This window comes from Pezoporus flaviventris, unplaced genomic scaffold, assembly GCF_033815535.1.
Source record: "Pezoporus flaviventris isolate CSIRO_AGI_PZ_B2104156 unplaced genomic scaffold, CSIRO_AGI_Pfla_v1 ptg000088l, whole genome shotgun sequence".
NCBI classification, from domain to species: Eukaryota; Metazoa; Chordata; class Aves; order Psittaciformes; family Psittacidae; genus Pezoporus; species Pezoporus flaviventris.
The window spans coordinates 884,878-901,855 of record NW_026892636.1 but is presented as its reverse complement, the minus strand read 5'-3'; the positions used below and the strand labels follow the sequence as shown (position 1 = coordinate 901,855).

General features: G+C 44.9%; 2 protein-coding genes and 1 pseudogene across 2 annotated transcripts in view; 1 reads left to right on the top strand and 2 right to left on the bottom strand.

Moving 5' to 3' along the window:
- LOC133280763 (olfactory receptor 14C36-like) overlaps positions 1–16,978 on the bottom strand; it is a 377,076-nt gene that overhangs the window by 190,649 nt on the left and 169,449 nt on the right. The gene's annotated exons all lie outside the window — the stretch shown is intronic.
- Positions 4,018–4,958, bottom strand: LOC133280738 (olfactory receptor 5F1-like; annotated as a pseudogene).
- Positions 9,302–10,261, top strand: LOC133280737 (olfactory receptor 5AP2-like). Its single transcript, XM_061475671.1, has one exon. The coding sequence runs from the start codon at positions 9,302–9,304 to the stop codon at positions 10,259–10,261; it is 960 nt and encodes a 319-aa protein (XP_061331655.1).

Sequence of the window (16,978 nt, the reverse complement as noted above, 5' to 3'; positions counted from 1 at the left end):
TTGGAAGCAGCTTCTGCCTTTAACTCATATAAGACGAAAAGCACTGTAGCTTTCCTTGGGTGGTTTTGGAAAAGTCATTGAGATGAAGGAAAAAGAGCCTTTAATTTGCTGGGAATTAAGGAAGGAGAAGGGAAGGGGTGCTGCATGACCCTAAAACTCATTCAGGACATGAAGAGTTTAATATTACAGTCTTGGAAACCTTGGGGAGGTGAAGCCAGGAGACCATGAGCAAAATTTGGGTCTGAAGATGTTATTCCCTTAGTACTATTAAGAGAATATACGATTAGGAGGAATCAACACCATGATGAGACCATTGAGCTCTGCTAAGCCAAACTCACTCAACTCTGGTTGTCTAAGTTAGGCACTAAGTTAAGCTGCTCACCCTCATGAAAAAAAAAGTGTGAATTACAGGTTTCTGTCCCTGATAACATGAAGGTTCAGAATAAAACAACTAAATCTTTACAGGATTAAAGATGAGAATTAAAATCTTACCCCACCAGATGAGTGTCAGGACCAGAAGACTCAGCAAAGATCCATTCTCCGTCAACAGAATATTTCTTTGCAGAAATATTCTTTACATTTTAAAGTGAATATCACTATTTCAGGGCCAGTGGTTAGGTTCATCTGTCCTTGTGAGTTTGCTCATCTCTTATTTTCCAAGGCTCCTTAAACATACCATAACCATCATGATAAGCACCAGTGCCTAAAGGGGCCACAAGAAAGATGGAGAAGGGCTTTGGACAGGGGCCTGTACGGACAGGCCAAGGGGAATGGCTTGAACCTGCCAGAGGGGAGACTCAGATGAGCTCTTAGGCGGAAGCTCTTCCCTGGGAGGGTGCTGAGGCACTGGCACAGGGTGCCTAGAGAAGCTGTGGCTGCCCCATCCCTGGCAGTGTTCAAGGCCAGGTTGGACACAGGGGCTTGGAGCACCCTGCTCCAGTGGAAGGGGTCCCTGCCTGTGGCAGGGGTTGGAGCTGGAGGAGCTTTAAGGTCCCTTCCAACACAAACCAGGCTGGGATTCTGTGATGGGCTTGGGAGCATCCATCAGAGCCACCAGCGACAGGTCTATCTAGGAGCAACTTGTCAGAACATGACTGATGGTCCCTTAGACCTTTTTACTGTGCTCCAGGTACTTCCAGAGTATCTCAGCTACCCATTTTTGACTCCTTTTTGCACAGAGACAAGTCATTCCACTGCTCCACCTCTATTGCAAGACCAAACCCATTCCACTACAACCTCTTTTGAAAAGGGATGATGCTAATCCAGTTCTTTTTACAACATTTCGGGAGGGGTGTAGCAGCAAACTGATAGTATATTCATGGTAACTTCAGTGTCGTTTGCCTCTGCTCAACACACTCAATAGACACCAGATTCTTCCAGTGCCTGGAACATTTTTGGGGGTTACAATTCACACTGTTTCTTTCAGTATATAGCTAAGTTTTCCCTTTAAATAACAGAAGCCCATGCTTTGAGATCAGACTGACAGCATGAACAGAGCCATATTTGGATCAGATTTGATCCATAAGTGGGATTTATTCATCCATCAGTTGCCAACAGCATTAAGCATTGGTATATGAGCTAACTGCCAAGAGTCTCTTTGCAGTCAGGAGAAATGAAGGTGGTGGCTCAGCTGTTCAGACGTGGGTGTCCAGGACTATCAGAGACTTACCATACATCCCTCTGGCTACCCTAAAGGACACAAGCCATGCCTGACAGACCTGTGTCCATACATCCTATGATATCTCAGGGGGAACTGGATGGATCAATAGAGTCTGCGTAGCCCAAAGGAGGATTTGCCATGTCCAGAGAAGACCCACACATGGTCCCATGAACAGGCTAAGTTTTCCATCAGAACCAGAGAACACCAGGGTGGAAGGGACCTCAAGGATCATCTGGTCCAACCTTTCTAGGCAAAGCCTGATCTAAGCTAGATGTTCCAGCACCTTCTCCAGCTGAAGCTTAAGTGTCCAATGGGAGGGAATCCACCACTTCCCTGGGGAGACTGTCACTGGGCTACTGATTTGTATCCCTGAGAGCCTAAAGGACTGGCTGAGAGATGGGCAAATGAGATGGGTTTGGGCTCACCTTGCTCCACATCAGCGTGACATACAGACCAACACATGAGCTATAGGTGTCCCAGGTTATCTTCCAGTCTGTGAACTCCAGTGGTGCCATTCAGTTGGCCAAAGGAATGGCTGAGAAATGCTGCAGGACTCACTGGAACCCATGAGCTTCTGGAGGAAAGCATCAATGTCACAAGCACAACCAGCAACAATTTGCATTAACAAACCCGAATATGGATGGAGAAGAGCAATGCAGACAGCTGTGTTGACCCCAGACAAGTGTTTGGTTGGGTTTAGCTTCTACAAATGGCAATATTTTAACAGCAGGGTTTATATTTGAGGAGTTTCTGTGCCAACACTTTCACCAGTGATTCCTGTTTGTTCCCACTTCAGGCACAGCTCAAAACACCCTCCCCTTCCCTGAAAAGGTGACTAAAAACACATATTCCAGTTATTGCCAGAATAAACTTATTTTGCTTCTTACAACAGCATGACAAGGAGGAAAAACAACTTGTAGAAAGCAGGTAGAGAGTCATCAGTTTATTAGGTATAAACCTTCAAAGTGTTTATCACTAAATTCCTTGTCTAGTATCAGCTCTGTTGTGTCTAAGGATGTTTTGAGCCTATTAATTTTCCTCTTATAATGACGGTGGTAATGGAAAGGGGAAGTTTCAAATAAAAAATACATTGAAGTTACGTAGAACTGAAATCTGACCTAAGGAAGTGCCATGACCCATATGCTGGGTGGGCCTTATCCACCTGAAATTCAGATGTCCTGAAGTTAAATATATCAGAATCATGATATACATTCTATATGCAGCTGATATCTTTACATATCTTTATTATATCTTTATGCACCATCATTCACTTGAGCCATTTGAGTTCCTTCTAAGGAGGGAGACTGAGATCAGATATAATGTCTACTTATTAAACTCCATTTTTGGCCAGTGAAATCCCACAACTAATGGTCTTGTGGATACAGAGAACTACATGCTTAGAGAAAAAAAAAGAGAATAAAAATAGAAATGTGTTTTATTGCAACAAACGCAGCATGGCTTTACTGTACATTAAGTTTGAATATACGTATTGAACAATTCCACTCAACAGTACATTTAGGAACCATCATTGTTCAATCCTTTGCTCTGTATATTAACAAAATCATTTGAAGTATTTCTTCACTATAAAAAGCACTTTGAAGGATTAAAGCGCAGCAGGGAAATCTTCAAATACCTTTGAACATTCTTTGATGGGTCGTTGATCAGGGAAGAAAATTCCAAGAAGCTCCTCTCCAGCTTCCCTGTTTCCTGCAGCTTTAGGAAACTTTTCTTCCTCCTCTCTCCTCCAAGCCTCCTTGGTCTGCTCTGTGTGTTCTTCTGCATGCTCCCATCTGTCATGGGGATTACCTGGAAGCACTGAAATTCACCTTAAGTCCATAGATCACATCTCATGGCTGGAAGAGGTACAGCACTTGGTAGAGCGTCCACCATACTGGTGAATGGTGTCCCAGCTGTAAGAGACCACAAGTGGGCTCTTGAAAAGACAGCTGAGAAACTAGTCCAAGTCCTCAGCAGAAATCTCATAAATGGGTTATTTTAACAGGACTGAGCCTTGTCATCATATTTCCCTTCAAGAAAGAAGCGATTTGGGGTTGCTTAAGCAATGGCAGGTACATAGGAAAATCCAACACATTCTTGCCTTCAAATATTCAGGAACAAGTTGGACATTTTAGCATGTTTCATCACAAATCAACCTTTGGTGGCTCTTCAGTGAGTATGTGTTTCTCCTGTTATGAAATACACAATCAAGAGGCAAATGTATAGCAAATTACTCCCACATCGATAAAGCTGGTCTACAAAATGGACAATAATATATAGAAGTATCATCACAGCTTCTCTCCAACCTCAAAAAGACTCAAAAACACCAACCCCACTCCCATCACTAAGTGTCAAACCATTTACCACTTCGGCAGGGAAATAATTGTTCTCCCCACTGTTCTCTTCAGAGCACTCTTTACCTCCTTGTTCCTCAGGCTGTAGATGAAAGGGTTCAACATTGGGGTCACCGTGGTGTAAAAGACAGAAACTGTTTTGTCCCTGCCCACGTTGTAGCTGGAGCTGGGCTGTAGGTACATGAAGATAAGGGTCCCATAGAAGATGGTGACAGCCACTAGGTGGGATGCACAGGTACCAAAAGCTTTGCCCAGCACAGAGCCTGTCCTCATGACGGTGAAGAGGATGTGGCCATAGGAGATGAGGATGACTGATATTGTGGTGACCTCATTGAAGCCCCCAATAGCAAACAGCAACACTTGGTTGAGGGAAGTATAAGAACAAGCCAACTTTGAGAGTGGTGGCCCATCGCAGAAGAAGTGGTCAATGACATTAGGGCCACAGAAGGACACCCTCAATGCAAAGCCTGTGGAGACAGCTGAATTAAAAAGCCCAACTGCATAGGACCCACCTAAGATGGAAACACAGACGTTCTTGGACATGAGGATGGGTTAACGCAAGGGGTTGCAGATGGCAACATAGCTGTCATATGCCATCCCAGCCAGGAGGTAGCACTCTGTGATTGCAAAAGCAGCATAGAAATAGAGCTGTAGGAAGCAGCCAGCAAAAGAAATACTCTTCCTTTCAGACAAGAGGTTCAGCAGCATTTTGGGTATCACCACGGAGGAGTAGCACAGATCCAAGAAGGACAAGTGGCTGAGGAAGAAGTACATGGGGCTCCGAAGCTGGGAATCGAGCCAGACTGCAGCAATGATGCCAAGGTTTCCTATCACGGTGGTGACATAGATGAGCAGGAAAAGCACAAAAGGGTAACCTGGAAGTCGAGGCAATCTGTGAACCCCTTGAAAACAAACTCTGTCACCGTAGTCCAGTTTTCCCAGGCCATCAGTGTCCAAGAGGCTCCCAGCTCCCAGGCAGCAGGGTGGTTTCCGTGGGCTTGGTTATGATGGCTTAATCCCTTGCTTAACTATTAGTGGGGTTTAAGCCTGTTCTCTGTAGATAATGAAGACATTCTCTAATGAAACACAGCCAGGCACCTTGGCAGGATGCTTAGATGGTCCACAACCACCTGCCCATGCAGGGAGTCACTGACTACATCTACTACTCAAGCTCTTAAACCAAGCTTTGAATGTATCTTCAATCTTCACACACTGATTTCAAAGGAAGTCTGAAGCCAACAAAACAAGTTTTCCCTTGGACATCACCGTGGTCTTCATTATGTTTCCATCTGCCTGCAGTTTTCTCCACATTAAGGGAAGAGCAGCTCAGGTTGACTGCTCTGATAATACAGGGTAAAGAAATATTAACTTTCATGCTGCTTTTCAGGTTGAAGATGTCCCAGAGACTCTTTTCATTACCCCAGGTAGCTCAGAGTCTGAATTTGTTGCTCCTTAGTCTAAGTGCTCAGAAATAAAAGCAATATGTTGGTTTTCATTAAAAACAACTGATTAATAACAAGGTTAGTGGCTACTTTGGGGCTAAACTGCATCTCAATAACTGCTCTCATCTCAGAATAAATACCTAGAAGAGAGAGACGGGCATATGAATTTATCTTTGCTTCTCCAGTATCTTCCAGCTTCACTGGTGACTTGTTAAAAATGTGTTTTTCCCTTTAATTTCTATCATTCAACTTACATCTTAAGCAAACAGCAAATACTTTCAAGCAACTGATTTCCTGCCAGATTAAGGTCAGGAAGTAAAACTTCCATTTAGAAAGGATTTATAACATAACCATGTATCTCAAACACAGACATTTGAGAGGAGTTTAAAACTAGTTCCACCACCATCCCCCAAAACAGTACCTGAGATGCCACTTCTGGTTTCCTGTTGAAGACCCAGCCTCTTTCAGGCTGAGCTATTATCGTGCCTACCTCTTGTTCCTTTCTCCAAGGAAATCATTCAAAGACAGAACCTGCACCTTATCATTGCTGAGGGGAACTAGAAAGGCAACAATACAGACAAATAGAGCATATCCTATTGAAATTGTCTATGCTGATCTCTTAAATAGGATAAAATACATCCCCAAAAAGGATTGTGTCAGGAGAGGGGGTAAATACATAAGATATTAGACATTTCTTCTGTACATGTTTATATTTGTCCCAGTATAACCATTACCACTAAGCAAGGAGATCTTTGCAAAGAGAAAAGGCAATTTAAGCTCCTGTGACAATCACTGCTACATTCCTTTGGCATTGCCTCTAAGCAGATCTTCCTTGCCCGTTTGCATGACTATTACACGGAAGCATCTCTGTCTTGATAGTATTTTTCCACCTCCCAGCTTGCTTTATATACCAGAGCTTCAGAGAAGAAATTTTGTGATTCTATGAGGCTGTGCTTCACCATTCCATGAAATCCTCCAAGTCTCCTTTCCTTCCCTGTTTAGTTCTACATGGTGTTGCCTGTCCATGTATGGCTGTGTCTCCCAGAGGCTCCTGTCTTCACTATTGCTTTCCAGCTTAGATGGTTGACATAAGCTGCCAGCAGTCTCATTGGGCACATCACCCCATGCCAGTCTTGTTTTCTCCCTCCTTTAAATATAATTGGAAAGTTGCCTAAGGGACTTCACAAGTCAGGCATCTGGAGCTATTACTGCCTCAACCCCTGAGATGGGCTGTCTTCTGGGAGCCAGAATACACTGAAATCAGAAATTGCTGTGAGGTTATTGACAAAGAGCATCTCTTAGTGCTGACATCTCAGCACCTTGTAACTACAGAAACCCTCAAGCTGGACAGCTTTATGAGTTTTTACTAAGACTGGAAACCCATTACCAAACCACCTACTCAAAAACATCATTCTACAATTGTATTTGGAAAATGGAGGTGATACTAATGACCGCAGAATAACACTCGAGTATAAAGTTCAATTGATCACTCTAATTCCCTCACTGAATAGACTATCTCCTATTGTGCCCATGCAGGGATATGGTCTGGATGGAGAGGGACTGCCAGAGGAGTGAGCAGTGGCTGGGCTGTTGGGTGCAGAGGGTAATGGATTCTACTCTGCAGGAACATGGGGAGTGCCATAGGGACTAATCTATCTAAATTGAACCGAAGGAGAACACCACTGTGTGCAGGGACCATCCCATGGTACCTGAGCAGGAAAAGTAGAGCAGGAACAGAGACCTAGGCCAAGTTCAGCCAAGATTCCAGAGCATCAGGCGAGTTGGAGACTATGAAGCATGTCCAAAACCAAGCCAACACAGGTCAAGTCAATCCCCTGGTCAGGTTTAGGTCCAGCAATTGCTAGGGAAGTCCACAAGCAACCTCAGATCACCATCAATGGATTCCATAGATGGGCACAGCTAATGCTAAACTGGAAACAAGAATTTCTCAAGCATAGTGCAAAACCCTTGGGCTGAGCTTAAATAGAGATGAGGGGTAAATGGGTGGAGGGTAGGGATGAAGCCCCAGCTGAGGCTGCTCAGGTGGATAAAGGCCTATTAGCTCACCCTGGGACAATTCATCACTGCTTCAAATGCCCATTTCTCACCCTTCAATACAGTGGAAGCCCTAAAGCACCAGCTCAGGTGTTGGCCATCCAGGCACTACATGTGGATAATCCTATTGGGGCTGGAAAACTGGGCACGCAAGTGTGCACAGAGGGACAGCAGCAGCTCCAGAGAAGGAGTCACTTGCTCTTCGTGTTGTATTTAGGGACCCTCTGTAAGATCAGGAATGTCTCTAAATCCCTCCTCATTCTGTTGCCAAGGTGAGACCAAAACCTTTGCATAGTCCACAAGTATGCCAGAAGCATCCTATGAGCTGCTCAGCACTGTTGCTGTGTAGCTGTGCTCAGGCTTGGGTCATCCACTCCATGACTCTCAGATTCCCAAGCACCACAATGCCTTTCAGAGGTGATTTCATACCCTTTGCTTTTTGCTTCTCTTTGTTTTCCTCAGGTAAGTCATGAGCACCCTGGAGGCTTCCTCCCAGCAGAGCACATGCAACTGTATTTACAGCCTCAGCACCACAAGCTGGGCTCTTGGAGTCTGAAGGAGTTCACCTCTCTTCACATCGGGTGCTTAACAGAGCTGATGCCGGCACATAGATGTTCTCTGCTGCTTTGGGGATTAACCCATGGCTCCCATCACTCGGTGGCAGACGGAAGTCACAGGAGGTAACATCAACACAAAGCAGAGCCTCACCTTCATTGAAGCAGTGGTATTTCTTCTTCATGTCCTCAGGGCCTCTTTGGGAAAGCTGTGTCAGAAAACAGCCTTATCAATGTGGGTTCTTTTTATAATAAGAGGGAGCAATGTCTGATGCAGGTTGTGTTTCTTTTACAGAGGCTGCTAAAGCAAGATGCACTGATTTATTCAAGAGTTAAATGAGGATGAATCTTATTTTGTTATAAAGAAATGCAACATTGCAGATTGTCAGCAGAATATAGTCACTAACAAATAAGCACATTGTAACATCAACTTTTTAATGCAAGCAGCTTAATGCTCATAGGTTTAGGATGCTTCATTGTGCTGGAGCTCAGAGAGGTATAAATCATGTGAATTTTATCTGTTATGAATAAAGTCAAATAGTTTGATAAATGTGATTTGGTGACTGGAATGATAACTAAAAGGCAAGGGAAAATGCGTGCAGTTCATTCACGTGTAAGCTGGATTTCACTGGGACTGGGACTTTCTATCCCCCTGGTTTACATGCGCTACTATGAGGTTTTCAGGTGTCTTCTGACCAAATTAACTCTGAAAACTGAAGAGTGAAAGTGAAGAAAGATCTGATTCTTTTTCTTTAATCTGAAAACACATGTGCTTGAATAAATCCATAGTTTTAAGAGTCCTAGCATTGAAAATACTGTTTGTTCCTAGAATGCGGTCCCAGTTCAAGATACCTCAACTGTATAACATAAAATATATATAATTTGGGTTAGAAAATATGTGGAATATACAGTAATGTAGCAGTTAAACTGGTCATTGTTTGAATTACAATATGGTCCAAAAGTGCCTAAATAAATCCATCGTTTTAAGTGTTCCAGTATAGAAAACCAAAAATGTCATTTGTGGCTTCAGTGTGCTTCCTGTTCCTTTATAAATACACTAAGTGAAGACCAAAAAACCATATGATTTTGGTTAAAAAGATAGCATAACATATGAATTCAACCAAAATGTGGCACTTAAAAATGTGATTGATTGGAGTCAAATATGGTCCAAAAATGAATCTCCACTTCTAAAAACTGTTATGTTTCTCTTCCTTTTGCCTCAGCAGGTAGCACCAGGTCATGGAAGGAAATCAGACCCAGACTGAATTCATCCTGTTGGGAATTACAGACAGCCCTCTTGCGCAGACCCCTCTGTTTGTGTTGTTTCTGTTGATTTACATTGTCACTCTGGTGGGGAACTCTGGCATTATCATCTTGGTTCGGGTGTCTCCCAGCCTCCACACCCCCATGTACTTCTTCCTCACCCATTTTGCCTTCATTGACATCTGCTATTCCACAGTCATCTCCCCCAGGCTGCTGGCAGACCTGTTATCAGAGGACAAAACCCTTTCTTTTCTTGGCTGCATGATGCAGTTCCTCATGTTCGCTTTCTTTGCTATTAGTGAGTGCCACCTCCTGGCCATGATGGCCTATGATCGGCACGTTGCTATCTGCCAGCCCCTGCTTTATGTGACCATCATCTCCAGCCGTGTCTGCTGGCAGCTGGTAGCATCATCTTACCTATTTGCCTTCCCCAGTGCCATCATCTTTACATGGTGCGTGTTTGGAGGTTCCTTCTGTGGTCCCAACCGCATTGACCACTTCTTCTGCGACGTCGTCCCTGTGCTAAAGCTCGTGTGCTCCGACATGCACAACAGCGAGAGGGTCATCTTTGCCTTCGTCACCATCAATGTGGTGGGCACAAGTGTGGTCATTTTGCTCTCCTACATCTCTATCCTCTGCACCGTGCTGAGGATGTGCTCAGCACAGAGCACGGTCAGAGCCTTCCACACCTGTGCCTCCCATTTAACGGCTGTGTCCATATACTTTGGGTCAGCATTCTTCATGTACCTACAACCTTCTTCTAGCCACAGAAGCCTGGATAAGGTGGCCTCCATTTTCTATGCCGTGGTCATCCCCATGCTCAACCCATTCATCTACAGCCTGAGGAACAAGGATGTGAAGAGGGCTCTGGTGAAGTGTAGGGGAAGGCTTTTCAACAGCTGGCAACATAGAAGAGTTGTATCATCCCGGACATGAACATTTCATGTGATTTGAGAAAGCCTATGGGGCACTGAAACATTGGTATTTTCCTCTAATCCTCATGATTTTATGTAGTTTCTTCCACAGTTCATGCACAAAAGTCAATTACAGTATTTAATGAGAAATGAACCCCACAAATCACTTTTTTTCTTTCTTGGAAGTAAACCAAGAGGAGAGGAACCTCAAACTTCATTTCACTTCGCAGTCACCAGCCTATATGAAGAAATTGCCCTGAATTATCCCAGGCGTCTTTTCCTCGCAGGAAACACCAATCAGCTTTACTCAGTCATAACTTCTGTCACTGGTAAAGATGTCTTTTTCTTGCAAGATTCTGGACCTTGTTCCTCAGCTGTTAGAAATTTCCTCCCTCTTACCTGTGAGTTCTTTATTAAAGCTGCTGGGGTGGGAGGGAAGAGGAAGTGTAGTTTTACATTTGTTTGCTGAAAAAGAGAGAAAAGGTTTCAAAAGATTCATTGCATTTGTTTGTGCCATTCAAAGAGAAGAAGCTGGTGGGAATCAAGGTCTCAAGCTCCAGCTTTGAATATCAGGGGGAATCCCTCCCCAGGCTTCAGCTTTGAATACCAGGGGGAATCCCTCCCCAGGCTTCAGCTTCACAAAAGATTTCGCTTCAAAGAAGGGAATTGTAAGCAATGGAATTCATAACTGAGAATGATGAACTGTGCTGAGACCACCCAGTGGTAAGGAGTATTTGGGCACATCAAAGACTCATCCCATTCATTTTAAGGGGTGTTTTGCATTCATCTTATGTCCTGTTTACTTAAATGGTGAGATAAATGGAAATAAGCTGGAAATAAGCACCCACATCCTATGCCCATGGCCAGCTCATGCTAAAGCACACCAGGGAGAACTAAATTGTCTATGTCACTTACAAATTAAGCCTGTTGATGGTGACTTAGATCCAGGGCAAAAGGGTCTTATACTTGTGGTCAGTGAAGGAGCCAGGATCAATGCAATTAAATGCTGAAAAGCAAGGAAGATCAGAGGCCTTTGAAATTGGAGGGCTTCCTTAAAAACCTTCACCGTGCCTTGTTTTCTCCCTTCTAGTTTGTCAAATATATGCAGTATATAGCTTAAAGGACGAACAGGAAGGGGAAAAAATGATACATAATGACATACAGCAGATACATCAGATTGTCTGCGGTATTGTAGCACAAGCCCGTTGTAGAAACAAAGCAAGACTTGCAAATCATTGAAAACCAGGTCTGTAAGCAGAAGAAATAAGGTGGGGAAACGAAAGTCCTTGGTGTCAAATGAAGCCCTGAAGTCTTCTGGGACAAAATCAGCAGATAAACATCATGCCAAAGCCACTGCCAAAACAAAGTGTTGCCAATCAAACGAACACTAAAAACCTAATATTATACTTGGTAAAGGAGATAGCACAAAGGATCAGAAAATAACACTTGAATGTAATATTCAATTTCTTACTCTAATTTCCCTCACTGATTGGACTATCTCCTAATTTGCCCATGCAGGGATATGGTCTGGATGGAGAGGGACTGCCAGAGGAGTGAGCACTGGTTGGGCTGTTGGGGGCAGAGGGTAATGGGTTCTATTCTGCAGGAACACGGGGAGTGCCACAGGGGTTTGTCTCCTTAATCTATCTAAACCGAACTGAAGAAGAACACCATTGTGCGCAGGGACCATCCCACAGTACCTGAGCAAGAGAAGCAGAGCAGAAACAGAGACCTAGGCCAAGTTCAGCCAAGATTTCAGAGCATCAAGCGAGTTGGGGATTATGAGGAGGTCCAAGACGAAGCCAAACCAAGCCAACACAGATCAAGTCAATCCCTGAATCGGGGTCAGGTTCAGCCATCACTAGGAAGGCACATGAACAAGCTTTGGTCACCATCAAAGGATTCCACAGGAGCCTGGATAAGGTGGCCTCCATCTTCTATGCCGTAGTCACCCCCATGCTCAACCCATTTATCTACAGCCTGAGGAACAAGGAGGTGAAGAGGGCTCTGGTGGAGTGAGGGAGAAGGCTTTTCAGCCACTTACAACACAAAAGAGTTGTATCATCCAGGACATGAAGATTTCATGTCAAGTGAGAAAGCCTATAAGACACTAAAACATTGGGATATTCCACTAACCCTCCTGATTTTATGTAGGTTCTACCACAGTTCCTGAACAAAAGTCAGTGACAGTATTGCATGAGAAATGGACCCAGCCTTCACATCTTCCCTGGAAGAAATCAAGAGGAGAAGGAACCTCAAACTCCAATTTACTTTGCAGTCACCAGCCTATATGAAGAAACTGCCCAGAATTATCCCAGGCCTCTTTTCCTCACAGGAAACACCAATCAGTTTTATTCAGTTATAACTTTTGTCACTGATTGTCGTGGTTTATACCCTAGCCAGACAGCTTGTTCACTCACTCCCAGTGAGTGGTGCTGGGCTGAGAGCAAGCGAGGCCCCACCCCACCCCAGGGCTCTCCCCTTCCCCGCTCCTGGAGGGATGGGGAGGAGGATTGAAAGAGTGCAACTCCCATGGGGAGATAAGAGCAGTCCAGCAATCAATGTACAACACAAATCACCACCACTACCACCAACGACAACAATGATAAGAGAAAATAACAAGGGAAGAGAATACAATACCACGGGCCAAGAAATGAGTCCCACTCGGAAGCCTGTGTCCTTCCAGGTAACTCCCAGTTACCCCCCACCCCGAGCATGACGTGCTGTGGTACGGAACACCTCCTTGGCTAGCCTGGGTCAGGCACCCCGTCTCTGCATCCTCACAGCTTCCCCTCCTCCCTGGCAGAACATGAGCCTCACAATGTCCTTGGTCAGGGTAAACATCACTTAGCAACAACCGAAAACATTGGTATCACCAGCACTGTTCCCAGGCTGGAAGTCAAAACACAGCACTGCACAAGCTACCACGAAGGAGAAAAATGACTGCTACTGCTAAACCCAGGACACTGATAAAGATGAATTTTTTTTTTTTTTTTGCAAGATTCTGGACCTTGTCCCTCAGCTCCAATAAAATTCTTCACTCTTACCTGTGAGCTGTTTAGTAAAGCTGCTGGGGTGGGAGGAAGAGGAAGTGTATTTTTACATTTGCTTGCTCAAGAAGAGTCAGAAAAAAGGTTTCAAAAGATTCATTGCATTTGTTTGTGCCTTTCAAAGAGAAGAAGCTGGTGGGAATCAAGGTCTCAAGCTCCAGCTTTGAATATTAGGGGGAATCCCTCCCCAGGCTGCAGCTTCGCAAGAGATTTCACTTCAAAGAAGGGAATTGTAAGCAATAGAATTCATAACTGAGAATGATGAACTGTGCTGAGACCACCCAGTGGTAAGGAGTATTTGGGCACATCAAGGGCTCATCAGATTCAGAATTAAGGGGTGTTGTACATTTCTTAAGTCCTATTTACTTAAATGGTGAGATAAATGGAAATAAGCTGGAAATAAGCACCCACATGCCATGTCCATGCCCATGTCAGCACGTTGCTATCTGCCAGCCCCTGCTTTATGTGACCATCATCTCCAGACGCGTCTGCTGGCAGCTGGTAGCATCATCCTACCTATTTGCCTTCCTCAGTGCCATCGTCTACACATGGTGCGTGTTTGGAGGTTCCTTCTGTGGTCCCAACCGCATTGACCACTTCTTCTGTGACAAAGTTCCTGTAGTAAAGTTCCTGTGCTCTGACACCCACAGCAGCAAGATGCTCATCTTTGCCTTCGTCACCATCAATGTGGTGGGCACAAGTGTGGTCATTTTGCTCTCCTACATCTCTATCATCCGCACCGTGCTGAGGATGTGCTCAGCACAGAGCAGGGCCAGAGCCTTCCACACCTGTGCCTCCCATTTGAGGGCTGTTTCCATATTCTTTGGGACAGGATTCTTCATGTACCTGCAACCTTCTTCTAGCCATAGGAGCCTGGATAAGGTGGCCTCTTGTCTTTTACACCGTGGTCACCCCAATGCTCAACCCATTCATCTACAGCCTGAGGAATAAGGAGGTGAAGGGGGCTTTGCTGAAGTGTGTGAGGAGGTTGCTCAACCACTGGCAACATGCAAGACTTGTGTCATGCAGGACATGAATACATCAAGTAAGCAGGTCTAAACTAATGGGATTTTCCTCTAATCCTCATGACTTTATACATCTTCTTTCACAGTTCCTACACAGAAGTCAGTTACCTTGAATTATCCCAGGCTTCTTTTTCCTCACAGGAAACACCCATCAGCTTTATTCAATTCTCACTTTTGTCACTGATAAATGCCCACTTTTCTTGCAAGATTCTTAACCTTGTCCCTCAGCTCCAATATGCGTAATATGTGTATGTGTGTAAATATATATATGTGTGGCAGAGGAATACAAATAAAATGTGTAAAACTGGTATTACAAGTGACACACACAGACTTGGTGGACTCAATGTATGGATCTGCATGACTGTACTGCACAGAATCATCTCTATCTTGAGAAAAAACTGATTTTCTCACCTCCTGGCTTGCTTTATAAATCAGAGCTTCAGAGAAGTAAATTCTCCACCTCTCCTTTTTAGCTCTGTTCAGTTCTACAGGGTGTTGGGTGTCAATGTTTGGCTGCATCAACCAGAGACTCCTGTCTTTACCGGTTATTACTTTCTATCTTAGATGGTTGGGATACGATGCCAGCAGCCTCACTGGGCACATCACCCATGGCAATCTTGTTTCCTCTCCCCTTCAGATGTAACTGAAGAATTTCTTTAGTGATTTCACAAGTTAAACATCTGGAGCTGTTAATTCCTCAACCTTTGAGATGGCTTGTCTTCTGGGAGACAGACTAGAACAAGATCAGAAACTGCTCTGAAGTTACTGAGAAAGAGCATTTCTTAGAGATGGCACCTCAGCATCTTCAAAGCAAAGAAACATTGAAGCTGGAAAGATTAAAGAGTCTTTACTAAGACTTGAAACCCATTTCCAAACAAAAGTGCTGCTCATCTACTAAAGACCATAATTCTAATTTATTTTGAAATGGAGGAGATACTAATGACCAGAGAATAACATTGAATAGAATGTTCAGTTGCTTACTCATTTGCCTCACTGAGAAGACTATCTCTTAATTTGCCCATGCAGGGACAAGGTCTGAATGGAGAGTGACTGCCAGAGTAGTGAGCACTGGCAGGGCTGTTGGGTGCAGCCAGAGAAAGGTTCTAATTTGCAGAAACCTGGCCAGTACTACAGAGGTTTATCTCTTTAATCTCTTTAAACAGAGCCAGAGGGGAACATCATGGTGTGCAGGGACCATCCCACAGTACCTGAGCAAGAGCAGTAAGGCGGGAACAGAGACCTGGGCCAAGTTCAGCCAAGACTCCAAATCATCAGGCAAGTTCATAGAATCATAGAATCACAGAATAGTTATGATTGGAAAGGACTTTAAGACCATCTAGTTCCAACCCCCCTGCCATGGACAGGGACACCTCACACTACACCGTATCCCCCAAGGCTTCATTCATATTGGCCTTGAACACTGCCAGGGATGGAGCATTCACAACCTCCCTGAGCAACCCATTCCAGGGCCTCGCCACCCTAACAGGAAAGAATTTCTTCCTCATATCCAATCTAAACTTCCCCTGTTTAAGTTTTACCCCGTTACCCCTTGTCCTATCAATACAGTCCCTAATGAAGAGTCCCTCCCCAGCATCCCTATAGGCCCCCTTCAGATACTGGAAACTGCTCTGAGGTCTCCACGCAGCCTTCTCTTCTCCAGGCTGAACAGCCCCAGCTTTCTCAGCCTATCTTCATACAGGAGGTGCTCCAGTCCCTGATCATCCTCGTGGCCTCCTCTGGACTTGTTCCAACAGTTCCATGTCCTTTTTATGTTGAGGACACCAGAACTGCACACAATGCTCCAGGTGAGGTCTCACAAGAGCAGAGTAGAGGGGCAGGATCACCTCCTTCGACCTTCTGGTCACACTCCTTTTAATGCAGCCCAGGATACGGTTGGTTTCTGGTCTGTGAGCACACACTGAAGCCGGCTCATGTTCATTTTCTCATCTACCAACACCCCAAGTCCTTCTCCGCAGGGCTGCTCTGAATCTCTTCTCTGCCCAACCCGTAGCTGTGCCTGGGATTGCTCCCACCCAGGTGTAGGACCTTGCACTTGGCATGGTTAAACTTCATGGGGTTGCCATCAGCCCACCTCGCAAGCATGTCGAGGTCCCTCTGGATGGCATTCCTTCCCTCCAGGGTATCAACCGAACCACACAGCTTGGTGTCATCAGCAAAATTCTTGAGGGCGCACTAAATCCCACTGTCCATGTCAGCGACGAAGATGTTGAACAAGACCGGTCCCAGCACCGATCCCTGAGGGACACCACTCGTTACTGGTCTCCAGCCGGACATTGAGCCATTGACCACAATGCTTTGCATGTGGCCATCCAGCCAGTTCTTTATCCACCGAGTGGTCCATCCATCAAATTGATGTCTCTCCAATTTAGAGACAAGGATGTTGTGTGGGACAGTGTCGAATGCTTTGCACAAGTCCAGGTAGATGCCATCAACTGCTCTACCCCTGACCATCAGTTCTGTAGCCCCATCATAGAAGGCCACCACATTGGTCAGGCAGGATTTCCCCTCAGTGAAGCCATGCTGGCTGTCACCAAGCACCTTGTTGATATTCATGTCCCTTAGCATGCTTTCCAGGAGAATCTGCTCCAAGATTTTGCCAGGCACAGAGGTGAGACTGACTCTTCTGTAATTCCCCAGGTCATC

Bases quoted from the DNA above. Each gene is read 5' to 3' on its own strand.
- LOC133280737 (XM_061475671.1), top strand. From the start codon at position 9,302: ATGGAAGGAAATCAGACCCAGACTGAATTCATCCTGTTGGGAATTACA.